Source organism: Sarcophilus harrisii, chromosome 2 (genome assembly GCF_902635505.1).
Source record: "Sarcophilus harrisii chromosome 2, mSarHar1.11, whole genome shotgun sequence".
Lineage (NCBI taxonomy): Eukaryota > Metazoa > Chordata > Mammalia > Dasyuromorphia > Dasyuridae > Sarcophilus > Sarcophilus harrisii.
In genome coordinates, this window is record NC_045427.1 from 113,445,142 (window position 1) to 113,461,660 (window position 16,519).

At 37.2% G+C, this 16,519-nt stretch overlaps 1 protein-coding gene across 1 annotated transcript; it reads left to right on the top strand.

Annotated features, from left to right (window-relative positions):
- The first annotated feature begins 1,361 nt into the window (after positions 1 to 1,361).
- On the top strand, positions 1,362 to 10,473 carry C2H2orf50 (chromosome 2 C2orf50 homolog). The gene is made up of 3 exons (XM_012540156.2): positions 1,362 to 2,140; positions 5,530 to 5,569; positions 9,233 to 10,473. The coding sequence occupies exons 1-3, from the start codon at positions 1,890 to 1,892 to the stop codon at positions 9,422 to 9,424; spliced, it is 483 nt and encodes a 160-aa protein (XP_012395610.1). The 5' UTR covers positions 1,362 to 1,889; the 3' UTR covers positions 9,425 to 10,473.
- Positions 10,474 to 16,519: the final 6,046 nt, after the last annotated feature.

Sequence of the window (16,519 nt, forward strand, 5' to 3'; positions counted from 1 at the left end):
AATTTTATTGAGAAAGTCCAGAGGAATTGGATGTTTCTGGCCAGAAGTGGTCTCTGTCCCTCTAATGGGAAGAGGGAACACTAGGCACAGAAGCAGACAAGCTTTATACTGTTAATCACAATTCCCTCCTCCCCAAAGAATGGATTGGTTAGATCCCCTTAGGGTTACATCATTTCTTACATGCCACTCTTTAACATGTCCCCTCTCTCTTGTCATACATCCTCTGTTCTATTAATGAGGTTCTAATTCTATTCAGGGTGTATCAGTTTATATGCATGAAGCTTACTAAGCAAGCACAAGAAAGAAAAGCCTTTTCTGAATCCTCAGATCTGGTCAGTTTAAACCGGTTTCTAGCCTAGATATCTTTATCAAAAGTTTGGAGCCAAGTGAGTCCCTTCTTTTGAAAGCTCATTGGTCAGAGATATTTATTATCTTACATTTCCTTGAGGCTTACAACATTCTGTGGAAACTTAGTTTCAGTATTTCTTATTGTCTGCTCAAGGTTTCTGAGGAATTGAATTTTAACTGTTCTGTAATAACTTAACCCTAGTTTGTCTTTCACAGTTGTTACCCATTATACAAGTTTTCAGACTTTTTCAAAGTATTGATCAGATCTGATTTTTCTTGCTTTTTTTGTCTTAAAAAAATATTATTTATCATAAGGCATAGCCCTTTGAGAGGGGGAGGGGAAGAAATACTGGGAAGAATTATGATAACAATAAAAAGAACCAGAAGACAGCAATAAAAACTTATTTTTAATTTTTAAAATTTAATTAATTTATTTAAATGTTTTTTGTTTATTTAAGTAATTTAAATCATTTTAAAAAGTAAAATAAATGTCCATTGACTTGAAAGCAAAAGAAATGTCCATTGTTTAGTTAATGATCATTTGAGGAAGGAATGGCTCTTATTCTTATAAAGTTGAATCAATTTTTTTTTTCCGTCTTAAAAATGAGACCTTTATCACATACACCTCTCACAAAGAAGAAAGGATCTGTGATCTAATATATTTTGTGAATGTGAAATCTAGATAATTGCCTACAGCTCCCAGAGGCTAAGCCATTTGATCCTGGCCATACAGCTGCTGAGTTCTGAAATTAGGACTTTTTGATTTTTAATCTAGAACTTTCTGGTCATACGTTCTATCTCCCCCACACTATGATACACCTGAGATAATACACTGAATTGTTTTGCCTGGAATAAAAATGCTGGCCACCCAAATTAAATAGCTGCAACTGGCCACTTCTCACTACAATCTAGATTTCTAGATTTCCCCACTCCCACCCCAAGTTACTTTGGAGATTCTTAACAGAAGGTCTTATGACTTATGAGAGGGAAATACTACAGTGTTTAGATAAAGAAAGCTCTGTTCTGCTCCGATACCCTCTACCCCCACCCCGAGTAAGGGATCCGGGGACAGAAGGGGCTAGTTCCTCTCGGCTACCACTGGTTTCTGGTCCATCTCTGGTGAATATTCATGAGCTTGTCTGGTTTCTAGGAGCAACAGTAAACACACTAGAGCAACCCTTGGCATTGATGGAGCACTCACTGTCCCAAGCTCTCCGACAAAGAGACAGGATTAGGCCGTCTCTGAGCTCCAGCAAACTTCAGCTGGCCCCGCTCATGTGGACTGAGGTTTGGAGGGAAGCTGAGACGGAAGGGAGAGGCTTTATAACTTACAGAGGAGATTCTGTCCTGGCCCAGATCAGATTAGATGAGCTTGGAGATCTGTTCTAGCTCTCAGATCTCAGGGGCTCAGCGGACCGGTGCAGAACCAGGAAATAACAAGCAAAGAAGTTCGCTTTAATATTCTTGGATGCAGTGGTTCCATTCACTAGGAGGGAGCAACAGATACCAGAAGACCTTTCTGATAGACACTTTAAGCAAGAATGGGGAGCCCTTCTCCGGCATTGAAGAGAGCCACATTAGCTGGCCGCAGGCAACAATCACCCAGGCCCTTTGACTCAGCCTTGGTTTCCACCCCTGCCCTCCCTAGTATTCCAGCAGGTATCAGCCCCACCTGGACACAGGGAGCCCAAGCCCGGGAGGCTGAGCAGGCTGCACTGCAGGCAAACCAGGTCCATCAGGATAACCTGTGGAGGGAGCTGCTGGAGGCTGAGCTCAGAAGCAACAAACGCTGGTAAACAAGCTCCCTTTCCCGTCCTCTGTGGCTGGAGGCAGCCTAGCTGCCCTCTATAACTTCATCACTTTTTGGCCCTTAGTGAGCTATTTAAGCAAAGTTCGAAACAAAGGCCATACATTCAAATCCCCCATCCAGGCATGGTACACTCCTACCTCATCTCCGCCTTTCAGAGGCCCTACCTTCCTCGATTTAGATACCAATTCCTCCAGAAAGTCTTTTCTGATTTCGGCCCCACCCCCACCCCTACAGGGATTAAGGTGGGCTCCCACCTCCAAGTACTTATTGACTAGTGTATGTGTCGTATCCCCCAATAGAATGTAGGTTTCTTGAAGGCAAAGAATGTTCATTTTTGTCCTTATCTCCCAATGCCTTATATATTGGAGCTTTTTGATAAAAGTTTGTTCAACTGAATTGTTTAAATTACATTTAATTTAATTTAATTAATTTAAATTACTGAATGTTAGGGGGTGGGGGATCAGGAAGCAGACTTTAGAACAGAATGTTAGAAATGGAGGAAATTTTACAATAGAGAATTTTAGAGGGGGAAGAGACAAAATAGAGAATGCTAGAACTGGAGGAGACCTTGGAACACAGAATGCTAGAATTGGGAGAGGCTTTGTAACAGAATTCTAGAACTGGGGGAGTCCTTGAAACATAAAATGCTAAAACTGGGGGAGACCTTAGAACACAGAATGTTAGAACTGGAATAGACCTTAGAACATAGATTATTAGAATGGAGGGAGACCTTAGAACCAGAATGTTAGAACTGGGGGAGGTTTGAGAATCAGTGTATTAGAACTGGGGGAGACTTTAGAACCAGAATGTTAGAACTGGAGAGACTGTAGAACATAGATTGTTAGAGCTGGGAAGACCATAAGAGATCATGTAGTCAAACCTCACGTTACAAAGTGGGAACTCAGGAGAAAATGAGGCCCAGAGATGAGCAGTGTTTTGCCCAGAAGCATAGTCAATAAATGGTAGAATGAGGTCAGGTCAGTGCTCTACTCTAGCACAATCATTTTAATTTCATTTTCTCATAAACTTATTTTATTTTCATCCTAAAATTCAAAATAGATGAGTCTGGAATACTTCTAAGGCAAACAGCTCATATATCACTACAAAAATAACTATGTCTTGTTTTTTTGTTTGTTTGATTTTTCATTTTGGAAGTTCCTAGCCCCCAGTAGATGCTCATGATGTGGTACTATAAACCTTAGATTTGAAGTCAGGGAAACCCTTCAAAAAGTGAAAGTTCTTCTGTCATGAGAATAACAGTAACTCTCATGTCTCTAGATTCTATAGTCTGCAAAGCCCTTTCCTCACCCAGGACTATGGGGAAAGTGAGGGAAAGTAGGGAGCAGTGAGCATTATCATCCCCATTTTATAAATGCAGTAATTAAACTCCAGGAATAAGATGGTTTGTTCTGGGTCAGGGAGCTAGTAAAACTAAAGCTGAGACCTGAACTCATGTCTCCAAAATGCACTAGCTATTTAGTCATTCATTCAACAGATAAACATTTATTAAGTACCTAGCCTGGGCATCTTCCTCTAATTCAATTTGAATCCCAGATCTTCCACTTTTTATTTTCGTTACCTTAAACAAGTTATTTCTCCTGTTTCTCTAAGCTTCAGTTTCCTCACCTATAAACATGGGGCTTAGACTAGTATCCCCTTTTTATGATCCTAAGAGGTTCCTATTCTCTGATGTTCAATACCATTCTTCAGAAGGGAGATGCTATATTCAATGAAGGAAGGTTAGGGTGAGCTAAGGAGAAAAGTCAAGAACATGTATCCAAGAGCTGGCATCAAATACAGAAATCAGTTACCTTTATTTTTACTGTCAAAATTCTTTGATAATTCAAAGTCCAAGAGATTTTGTGGGAAAAATACTAAATTGAGCATGGAAAGACCAGTTTAACTCCCATACCCACAAGTCACTTATCTCTCTGGATTTTAGCTTCCTTGTTTATAAAAAAGAAGGGGAGGGGACTAGGTGCTCTCTGGGATCCCTTCCAGCTCTAAATCTTAGTATATTAAACATGCTTTTTTATCCCTGAAGACCTGGAATTTCAACATGCTTCAATTTCTCTCCAGTTATTTATGTTAGAATTTCATTTGGGAAAATAGAATTTTTTTAAGTCAGTAAGAAAGGTTAGTTCCATACAAATGTAATTAATTAGTGGTCTAATCTTTTAATAAAATGACAAGAAGGGGAAATCTTCACTGTTATTTAATTTAGTTCACAGCATACAAAGTCTTTTAGTAAAATGCCATTTTAATTCAATGCAATAATCATTTATTAAGGTCCTACCCCAGCTCTCTTCTGACTACTGGAGTGACAAAGAAACAAACTTTATCTGCGGCCAAGAAGATTGTATTTTCTTGCGAGCATCTCTGTATAGAGCATAATAAACATATGGTCATTTGAAGAAGAATTGGAAGCTAATAATAACTAGAGAGTTAGTCGTATTGTCTAACTAAGCCTTATAGGAAGCTAATGATCCTTGAAGGCAGAGCTAAAACAAGAAATGCTTTCCCAGTATGGGGAAACAACTGGGATACCTAGCTACCCCTAGCCTGGAAATTAAAGTTCTCTATAATCTGACTTCAAGATACCTTCATGCATGCTTTTATTCCAGCTAAAGAACTAACAGCTACTCCTTGACCTCAAAAGGTTTCTCTCAGCCCCAGGAGAAACTCTTCCCCTATACTGGGAAAGCATTTCTTTATGATTAGAAGTACAGACGCAGACATAACCAATTTTCAGCCATGGCTGATGTGTTGATTTCTTTTTCTTCACTATACATATTTATTACAATGAAGGACTTCTGAGGGTTAGTGGATAATAGGTAGTGATAGACACTAAAAGAATTATCATGAGACATTCTTAAATCTACAGAAAGAAAAAAGTAAAGAAGGGGATTCCATTAAAGCAATTTTATTACTACCCTGATTAAATCATACATTTATCTAATCTCTCATCTATGTCTATCTACATATATATACATCTGTATGATTATATATATATATTTATGTGTGTGTATACAAGGTGTCCCTAAAATATTAATTCATTTTATGCTTCTGTGCTTAAACACCTCATATATTTGTATACACACATACCTGTATGTCTATATGTATATGCATATGATGTAATAGTAGTATTAACTGAGAGCACCTGTGATAATAGCGTCCATGAAGGGAGGAGTTTGGGAAGCCTGCTTTCAGAACAATCATGATAACATGAAAAGGAATTATTTTAGAGAGACAGTGAAATATGGATAGGCATTCTGTACCCAGTTTACTACAAAAGGGGAAGTAATATATTATGAAAGGTAGAAAGAAAAATATCTCTCATAGATTTGATATAATCTGGTTTTTCTTCCCAGGGTTGAAAATTGGAGTTTTTTGAAAGACTATGATCAGATGGTAAGATATATTTATGTATGTTAGTGTTGTCTACTCAATATCATATCTTCTTCTAATGTGTCATCATGGAGTAAAGATAACCCTGAATTCCCAATAATGTGCCACCAAGAGCTAAACTCTAGCTGGTCCCCCAAAACTGAAAGGGCCTAAAATATTGGCTTCATGACAGACAGACTGTGTTTCTGCTGTCCCTGGACCTTCCTGAACAAATGCACCAAAACAGGAAATTCAAACACTTCTTAAGTACCTCTCTACTATGTACAAGGCATTGTGTGAGGCTCTCAAGATCCAAAAGTAAAACCCCAATGGTATTAGACCTCAAGGAACTTAATTCTGCTTGTGGAACATAGTATGTAAACAAGTAAATAAGTTCCAAGTACATAAGCATAGATTTCCTCTAGTGGAACAAGTAGATAAGAACAATTTGTTCCAATGGCCATAAAAGTGTTGGAAGCAGGTGCTATGCAATAATTAGAGCTTGGTTAGATATCAAAGACACCAAGGTCATCCACTGGATCCCAAATCATTACTGATCATCCTGACTTTTGTCTTGGATTTCGATGACTCTGGAAGAGAGAGGGAGATTGTGTAATCTGCCTCACTTAAATCCAGTTTACTCATAAGTCAAGACTACCTCATGATGCCATTGGTCGCCTTTGAAAATAAAGAACAAACAAATGATGACGATAAAAAATTTGTTCTTGGTTCTCAGGTACCCCCTCTAGGAAGGAGGTCTATCATCAGGAAACCTTTCATGATGTCATCAGTTTTGGGTGCTCTTTCCCTTTTCAAATAAATCTGCATGTTTACTTGGGTGCTCATCATATTTTTAAAATAGAGGAAAATGTCATTTAGTAGACAGAATCCTAAGCTTGGAGTCAATAAGGCCTGGATTGACCTACCTTCAAACTTGGTCTCTGTTTGGTTACTAGATTGTTAATTAGGTTCCAACCTGACTATGTTTAGAACTGATGGAGGGGATTAACACATCAATATTTCCCTGTGTGAGTAAAATCTCAGATCTCTGGAATAGCCTTCACGTACGTGTGTGTACATGCAGAATCCCCTAAGTACAATATAAAATGTTTGCTGGCAGAGATTGTTTCATTTTCGTGTTTTGTGTCTTCAGTAAATAACAGTGTCTCCTACATAGTAGACACTTAATAAAATTTTACTGAATTAAATTTAATCACCACTTCAGGATATACACAATTTGGCAAGAGGTAAACAATACTTTACTGCTGCAAAACCACCCTGGGCTGACACTACTTTAAAAATGGTATCATAGAAAGAGCTGAATTTGCTCTCAAACCCAGGTTCAAATCCCATCTCTGCTATTTTTTGGGAAAGTTCCTTTTCCTCTCTCAGCCTTCAGTTCCCTCACCTATAAAATGGAAGGATTAAATTGGACAGTACCTTTCAACTCTAAATCCTGTAAATTAAAAGGTACAAAACTCTGGGGGGAGGGAGGATTCCACATGGTTTTTTCCCTTTTGTTCTGATTTTTCTTGCACAACAAGACAAGTATGGAAATATATTTAAAAGGATTATATGTTTTTAACCTCTATCAGATTACTTGCTGTCTTGGGAAGAGGGAGAAAAGGTAGGGAAGGAGAAAAATTTGGAACACAAAGCCTTACAAAAATAAATGTTGAAAACTATTTTACATATATTTGGAAAACTAAAATACAGTTGAAAACTTAAAAGGAAAAAAGGTACAAAACTTTAAAAAAGAACCCTCCCCCTCTCTAAAAAATAAAAATGGTAAATCCTGGCCTAAAAGATGAAACTTATATCTAGCAAGCCTTCCTTGGGGATTCAATGGGTCAAAAGAATGTATCTAGCCAATTAATGCCCAGAGACTGGTAATATTAGTTAATATAGATACAGTTTTTGATCTCAATCAAGTCCTTTTAGCAGTGATTCAAATGGTATGCTTCCTCTTGTGCTATCCCCATGGAAAGTAGTTCTGGTCACCTCCTACAGAATGGTTTTTTTGGGACCATAATTGAAGTCTTTGAAATAGATTGAAAGAATTTTATAGAAGCAGATTAACTACCTAATTAAGTTGAAAATGACATTTCTCCAGCTTTTTTCCTCCAGGTTAAACAACTTGAATTTTTCCTTAACTTTCTTTTCATGTGGACTTTTATGCCAAAGGAATCCTGTGGGAATTGGGAAAGGGCTACATTAGAAATAGCTGGTGTATTTATTTTGACAGCACTTTAAGGCTTGTAAAGGAGTATTTCATATGTCACCATATTTGATACTTATAATAATCCTATCAAAATACCACTTTAAAGTGGGAAAACAAGGCTCACAGTGAATTGCCAAAGTCACACAGCCAATTTATCCAATTCATGCATGAGTCAAGGCATCACTCCATGATGTTATTGTTCCTGTTCAAAAACGAAGGGCCAATAACAACAACCACAATGGCTAATAAGTGTCTGAGAAAGAATTTGAACCCTGATCTTGATTCCAAACCCACTTCTCTTCTGAAATGCTTTATTTTTTTTTTTATTTAATTTTCTTTCTAGCAAAAATCTATTTTTCTCTCTATTGTTTCCTCCTTCTTTGGGGAAAAAAAAAAGGCAAATCAAAACCTGTGTAATAAATATACAGTCAAATAAAACTAATTCCCACATTAGTCATATCCAAAAAAATTAGATATCTCATCTTGTACTCTGAGTCTAAACCTACTATTCTTCCTACTACATAATGCTGAATCTAGAAATGAAATCATTTGCCACTCTAACTACAGTTTCTAAGACCTTAAAAAAATTAAATCAGCAAATTCCTTCTAAATAAAATACTCTCATTATTGAACTTAGATCAACTAACAAGTTGTATGATGAGGAGCAGGTTGCTTTACTTTGCTATGCTCTCAGTTTCCCCATCTGTCAAAAACATGAGTACCTACCAAACTGGGTCATTAGAAAGATCAAAGAAAGTAATGTATATAATAAGCACTTTACAACCATCCACCCCTATAAGTACACACCCCTTTAAAAAAAAAAAGACATTATTTCCTCAATGAAGAAGGTGTTTGCTGAAGACCTTCCTTGGCCAATGCAAAGCTATCATTTCTTTGAAATCTGGAGTCTTAGAGATTTACTCTAGTACAAAGAAGTTAAATAACTTACTCAGGTTCCTATAGCCAAAATGGGGCAGAAGCAATATTTGAACCTAAGTCTTCTGGACTCAATCCAACTCTTTATATAGAAATCTATAGGCAACATTGAAGCACAGTAGACAAAATAATGATCCTGGAGTCAAATAGACTTGAGTTCAAATGCAGCCTCAGATATTAACTAGTTGTAGAACCCTAGAAGTCACTTAATTGTTATCTGCCTCAGTTTCCTCAGCTGTAAAATGGGTATAATATTAGCCCCTACCTCACAGAGATGTTGGAAGGACTAAGTTAAATAATAAGTTTTAAGTGTTTAGCACAATTTCTGGCATACAAATAGGTGCTTAATATATTCACATTCCCTTTATAAATCCTTTAAGCACTTATAAATGTTAGCTGCTGTTATTATTATATTGTTGTCATCATTGTAATACCAAAATGCCACATGATCATATGTGTATATATGCCGTGCCAGAATTTAGATAGAAATATTTTACATAACTTACATGAAATGTGGTTTTATTTTTCAGGGTAATAAAAAAGAACATCCAAAATTACCAGAATACATCTCTTTATTTTCTGACACAGTTCCCAGCACAGCTAATCAAGTTATTGGCAGCAGGGTGAATACAGAGCTAGGTAAGAAGATAGCAAGCATGGATTTCTTCTTCGTAGAAGGAAACCGTAAGAAAAAACTTAAGGATGATTTTCAATCCATCTAGTATCCCAAAGAAATATTACATGTTCTTCCCCAAATGTGCAGCAAGCTCAAGCTGAAACAGATGACAAAAAACAAATTAATGAAGAACACCATTTTCACAACCAATGTTGTCAAAGGATCTATCAGCCCTACTGAGCTTATCAAGGCTGAGCTCCAAGGAAGCAGAATGGAATCATTGGGAGAAAATTAGAACTGGCAAAGACTCCACAGATCACTGAATCCAAACCTCTTGTTTTATATAGAAGGAAACAAGGCCAGGAGAAGGGAAATGCTTTGCCCAAAATCACATTATAATTTAATGGCCTCGCTGGAGCTTGAATCCCCTGACTCCTGTCTAGTTGACTTTTTTGCATCAGAACTGACAGCCTCTAAATCAACTCTGGCTATGACAGCCTTTCCAAAGAGATGTAAACATCCATTGTATAAATTTTCAAGGGAATTATTAACTTGATCTTATTATTGGCAAAGTCAAAGTATAGGAGGATTAATGTTTCCCAATGGGGAGGTGTTATTTCTACCTTTGGGAGATTTGATCATTTAAGATTGCTCAGCAACCTGCAGTAGGCGCCCCACACCCAGGCATGTCTTAGGATCAAGCTAACTCTCCCGTGTCATAATGAAAGCTCCCTGTGTACTTCATACAAAAGACATGAAACAGGATCTGGAGTCATCAGGAAAATGAATCATAGGGCTCCTTACAGAAGTCTTCAATTCCTCTTCAAAGTATTTACAATGGAAGCCCCAACCCTATGAAGCTCTCAGTCTTGTGCAGCCTCCCTGATAGCATTCAACCAGGTTGCCTAAACAGCTTGAAGAATGGGCTTGCATAAATATACCAAAGGCAAGCTGATGCATATGGGAGAAGATGGAGGACTGGAGAAGGGGCAATAGAGGAAAGGTATCAAAATAGAATAGGAAATAATATTGAGGGCACCTGGGTAAGAGCCATGAGAGAAATCCTAATCACAGATTCATTGCTTCTTTTTCATTCCTTCACCATTTGTATATTCACCAACATTTATTAAGCTGACTTTGTCCAGAGAGAGAACTATTGAGACTGAATGTGAATCAATGTATATGCTACTTTAGCCTTTTTTTCTCTTGTTTTTTTTTTATCTTGTCTTTCCTTTTTATTCTGATTTTTCTCTCCCAACATGTCTTTATATGAAAATATGTTAAAAATGAATGTCAAAAATGAATGTATAACCTAAAAAAATTTTTTTAAAGTGATTAAGGAATTTTCACATAGGTAGGAAGGAAGGAAGGAAGAAAAAGAAACAATGTTCCAACATTCGTGTGAGTCTCTAAGATAGCTGCCTAAAAACAGGTCAGTAGTAGTGAAGCTGATCCAAAAAATATACACACTCAGCCCCCTCATACCTTGATTTTAAGTCACACAGGACAAAAATGACAGAACAACCCTCTAGGAACTCCCCCCACCTTCACTCCCCTGTCATACACAAGAACACATTACCCCCTTTTTGCAAAGGGACCAGAGCCAACAGCCCAGCTGCTCAGTTCTGATCTCCACAACATCACCCCACTACTTGTCATCTTCACTGTCAGTAATAATAACAATAAAATAAGGAAATTAATGCTACATATCAGTTTGGAGAATCGTGGCTTTCCCATCCCCCCCCACCAGGGAAGCTAACACCTTCAAAGGAGCCAGCTATTTCAAGAAAGGAGGAAAGGGAGGGGAAGGAGGAAGGAGCAAGGAGAAAAGACTCTCCTCACACTAAGAACTCCTCATACTTCTAAAATACACAGCACTATCACAACAATGTAATCGTTAACACTAACACAGAGCCCTGGCTTTTACCTACCTACTCCATCAGTGCCCAGCCCCCTTAATTCGGTGGTGGAAGCATGACTTCCATTCCTAAAGCATATTATAATAGCAGTCAATATTCTCTAATTTATATATTTTAACTTTATATCTTTATATCTTCTTTATATCTTCAAGCTAAAATCTGACCTTCAATAAGAAGCCTTTCTTGATCATTCTTGGTGCTAGTGCTCTCTCTGTTGATAATTTCTCATTTATTCTGTGTATGGCATATTTCTACACAGTTGTTTACACAAAGTTCCCTATTAGACTTCAAGCTACTAGAGAACAAATACTGTCTTTGTGCCTTTCTTTGTATCCTCAAGCTTAGCACAGTGCTTGCCACAAAGTAGGCAATAATAAATGTTCGCTGATTAATTGTATCTGTGTATGAAACATGAACATCAAGGATACTGTGATTGAACTGACAATCCAATGCTGGAGGTATAAGATAAGTGGGTCTGTGGTTTAGAGGCTGCCATGAAGAGACAATTTGAAAACAATTCTGGATCATTTCTTCACAATGAATTCTATAGAGACCGTCAGATGCAACACAATGTGGTGAAGAAATAGAAAAAATGCTTTGGCTATCTGTTAAATGAAAGGCCAACAGCCCTGAAAAAATTGTTTGAGGATTTAATGTGATTGCTACAAGATCAGTGCATGACCTTGTTTTCACCCTATAGAGCAGCTGACAAGATATTATTCACAAAATTTTAAGTTCCTGTCAATTATAATTATAATTCCTCAGTCTCACTAATCAACCTTCTGATGGCTGAATCCCTCTTTCAGATGACTACTTCAAGAAAAACTCCAGTCAAGATTCACTTCATTCCTGCTTCTCCACTCTCTCAAATGCCTTGCCCTTCCTCCACCCCCCACCCCCCACAGTGGGTATCCTCCTCACCAGTCTATCTCCAAATAGAGTGGAAAGGAGGGAAAGAAGGGAAGTGGGAGAGGAGACAGAAATGAACCATGATCATATCAAGTCTGCCACTGTTTCTGGATGGGATGTACTAGTTGTTCAGTTGTATGTTTGATTCGTCAGGACCCCTTTGGGGTTTTCTTAGCAAAAATAAAAGAGTGGTTTGCCATTTCCTTTTGTAGCTTATTTTACAGCTGAGGAAGCTGAAGCAAACAGGGTTAAATGACTTGCCCAGGATCGTACAGCTAATAAATGACTGATGCCAGATTTGAACTCACAAAGATGATTCTTCCTAATTCCAATCTTAGTGCTCTATTCACTGTATCATCAAGCTCCCTGGGATTTGTCAATATATTCCCTTAAATCCCTATCATCATCCTGTAACTTTCTGGATCTAAGTACCTCACCTAGGATGTCAATCTTCTTTGGGTATTGTTTTCCCATTTCCCAAGAAACTGACATCACTTTCATATTTCTATCTCTGCCTTTGCTAAGTACTTGAAGTATAATGCTAAATAAATGGTTTTTTTTTAATTTATTCTCCAGAAATCAAAAGATATATAAATAAGTACATGACCAGAGAAGATGAATCAGGAGATTTGGAAGACTCCACCCACAGATATGATGACAGATCAGTGCCCAGAGAGGTTATGGAACACAAGCAGTCACAACAAAATGACTGGAACATTAGGAAATGAGGCTGAGTCACACAAGCCGTCAACTCCCTAGCACTTCCTGAATTCTGACTTTCAGTACCAACTCCCTTGTCTCAGAATCTTTGCCTAGAAGTTAGTCTTTTCACTATACTCTGGCTTTTTTATTTCTTCACCTTACAGATACCCTGGGATAAACCCAATCTGACTTGGTAATTTATATTGATTTTTCTTCCAACTCAGATCTCACCTTCTCTTTCTCAGATTGTCCTTCTACCCCTACCTAGGGGTTTGCCTGATTCTCAGTATTTATGGGCCCCAACAAAGAGGCAAAAGATGGATTCCTTTTCTTCATTTCCTGACTCAGAAAAAACTTCTTAGATCACTTATTTGCAATGAAAAATATCTCTCCAACCTATTCTCCCCTTCTAACTTCATAAGATGTAATCATTTGCATCCCCTTGGAGCTCCAGCAGAGCTATACTCACCACTCCTTAGTAGATTCTATGCCTCCTCTCCTATCTTTTTTAAATCAGTAGTCCCCCTAGACTAATATAATGGCAAAAGAGCTGAGAAACATAGGGTTCACATAGATCTTCAACTTACTATTTATATAACCCCAGATAAGTCATTTCACCTCATCATTTTCCTCTTCTATAAAATGAGATGGTGGAACTAGATTATTTCCAAAGTCCCTTCTAACTCTGACATTCTCTGATCCTACTTAGTTAAGACCATTTCCTGTGTTTCTTTGGTCATGGTAGGAAAAATGCTAGCAAAGGCATAAAGTAGGAGTTAGTACTTGACCAAGACGGAGAGAAAACCCCTGAATATGCAAGTAGCCTACAATAGCTTCTTCATCTGCTCTTATTGGCAGTGAGAAAACACCTTAAGTATAACCAGGATTCAAACCAAGCCTGAGGCATTTTGAGTGAGTGTCCTTTGATCCTACACAGGTAAAAAGAATTCTGAGTATATTTTGGGATGGCTAGGTGATTCAGTGCATAGAGTTAGGCCTAGAGTGGAGAAGACTTGAGTTCAAAGCTAGCTCAGACACTATCTTACCTCAGACACGTCACTTCACTGCTATTGGTCTTAATCCACTGGAGAAGAAAATGGCAAACTACTCCAGTATCTTTGCTAAGAAAACCCCATGGATACCATGAAGACTCAGATAAGACTGAATGTCTGAACACAGGCATAGTTTGGAAGCAAAAGATTCTTTGGGAGTGGTCCTAATGCCTCCTTAGGAAAGACACATAGAGAAGTAGCCAACATGTAGGAGAACTCAACTCCTCAACTTGTCCCTGATTTCTGTCTTGACTCTTTAGAAATTGCTAGGATTCCCTAGAGAATCAACTATTAGAAGCAATCCACAACTTCAGTAAAGTTGCAGGATACAAAATAAATCCACATAAATCATCAGCATTCTTATACATCACTAACAAAATCCAACAGCAAGAGATACAAAAAGAAATTCCATTTAAAATAACTGTCGATACTATAAATATTTGGAAATCTATCTGCCAAGGGAAAGTCAGGAACTATATAAGTAAAACTACAAAACACTTTCCACACAAATAAAGTCAGATATAAATAATTGGAAAAATATCAAGTGCTCTTGGATAGGTCCAGGGAATATAAAGATACTACCTAAACTAATCTATTTATTTAGTGCTATACCAATCAAACTCCCAAGAAACTATTTTATTGACTTAGAAAAAATAACAACAAAATTCATCTGGAAGAACAAAATGTGAAGAATTTCAAAGGAATTCATGAAAAGAAAAGCAAATGAAGGTGGCCTAGCTGTACCAGATCTAAAACTACATTATATAGCAATGGTCATAAAAACCATTTGGTACTGGCTAAGAAATAGAGAAGTTGATCAATAGAATAGGTTAGGTTCATAGAACAAAATAGTCAGTAACTATAGCAATCTAGTATTTGACAAACCCAAAGACCCCAGCTTTTAGGATAAAAATATACTATTGACAAAAACTGCTGGGAAAATTGGAAACTAGTATGGGAGAAACTAGGCATTGACCCATACCTAACACCATATACCAAGATCAGGTTGAAATGGGTTCATGATCTAGACATAAAGAATGATATTATAAACAAATTAGAAGAACATAGGATAGTTTACCTTTCAGATTTGTGGAGGAGGAAGGAATTTGTGACCAAAGAAGAACTAGAGATCATTATTGATTATAAAATAGATAATTTTGATTATATTAAGTTTAAAAGTTTTTGTACAAACAAAATTATGCAGACAAGATTAGAAGGGAAACAATAAACTGGAAAAACATTTTTACATCCAAAGGATCTAATAAAGGCCTCATTTCTAAAATACTCAAATTTATAATAGTTCAAGCCATTCTCCAGTTGATTAATGATCAAAGATATGAACAGACAATTTTCAGATGAAGAAATTGAAACTATTTGTAATCACATGAAAAGGTGCTCCAAATCATTATTGATCAGAGAAATGCAAATTAAGACAGCTCTGAGATACTACTACACACCTATCAAATAGACTAAGATGACAGGAAACAATAATGACCAATGTTGGAGAGAATGTGGGAAAAGTGGGACACTGATACATTGTTGGGGGACCTATGAAGGAATCCAGCCATTCTGGAGAGCAGTTTGGAACTATGCTCAAAATGTTATCAAACTGTGCATACTCTTTGATACAGCAGTGTTTCTCCTGGGATTATAACCCAAAGAAATCTTAAAGGAGGGAAAGGGACCCACATGTGCAAAAATGTTTGCCTCTTTGTAGTGGCAAGAAACTGGAAACTGAGTGGATGCCATCAATTGGAGAATGGTTGAATAAATTGTGGTATATGAATGCTATGGAATATTATTGTTCTGTAAGAAATGCCCAACAGGATGATTTCAGAGAGGCTTGGAGAGACCTACATGAATTGATGCCAAGTGAAATGAGCAGAACCAGGAGATCATTATACCCAGCAACAAGAAGACTATATGATGATCAATTCTGATGGACGAGGCTCTCTTCAATATTGAGATGATTCAAACCACTTCCACTTGTTCAGTGATGAAGAGAGCCATCTACATCCAGAGAGAGAACTGTGGAAACAGTATGGAACACAACATAGCATTCTAACTCTCTGTTGTTATTTGCTTGCACTTTGTTTTCTTTCTGAGTTTTTCTTTTTCTTCCTTCTTGATCTGATTTTTCTTGTGCAGCAAAATAACTGTATAAATATGTATACATATTTTGGATTTAACATGTATTTTAACATATTTAACATGTATTGGATTACCTGCCATCTAGGCGAGGGGGTGGAAGGCAGGAGGGGAAAATTTAGAATAAAAGGTTTTGCAAGGGTCAGTGTTGAAAAAATTACCCATGCATATGTTTTGTAAATAAAAAGCTTTAATAAAAAGAAAAAAAAAAAAACCAGAAAGAAATTGATAGGATTGATTTCCTTAAGTGAGACCAGACTTTCTTATCTGATTTAAGTTAAGATCTCATATCACTTCTATCTAAAGAATTTATTTTGTGTATTCCTTACTATATTGTAAGCTACATGATTTTTCTGTATCCTGTTGTTTGCTTGGATAAATGGGTTTACCTATTATTTCTTATCAGTGATGGCATTTTGTGTAACCAATGTTCAGAGGGAAGGAGCTAAGCTAGAAAAAGTGTAAACTTAT

Coding starts and splice junctions, on each gene's coding strand:
- C2H2orf50 (XM_012540156.2), top strand. CDS start 1,890: ATGGGGAGCCCTTCTCCGGCATTGAAGAGAGCCACATTAGCTGGCCGC. Junction 2,141..5,529: donor CTCAGAAGCAACAAACGCTG/GTAAACAAGCTC, acceptor TTTTCTTCCCAG/GGTTGAAAATTGGAGTTTTT. Junction 5,570..9,232: donor TGAAAGACTATGATCAGATG/GTAAGATATATT, acceptor TTTATTTTTCAG/GGTAATAAAAAAGAACATCC.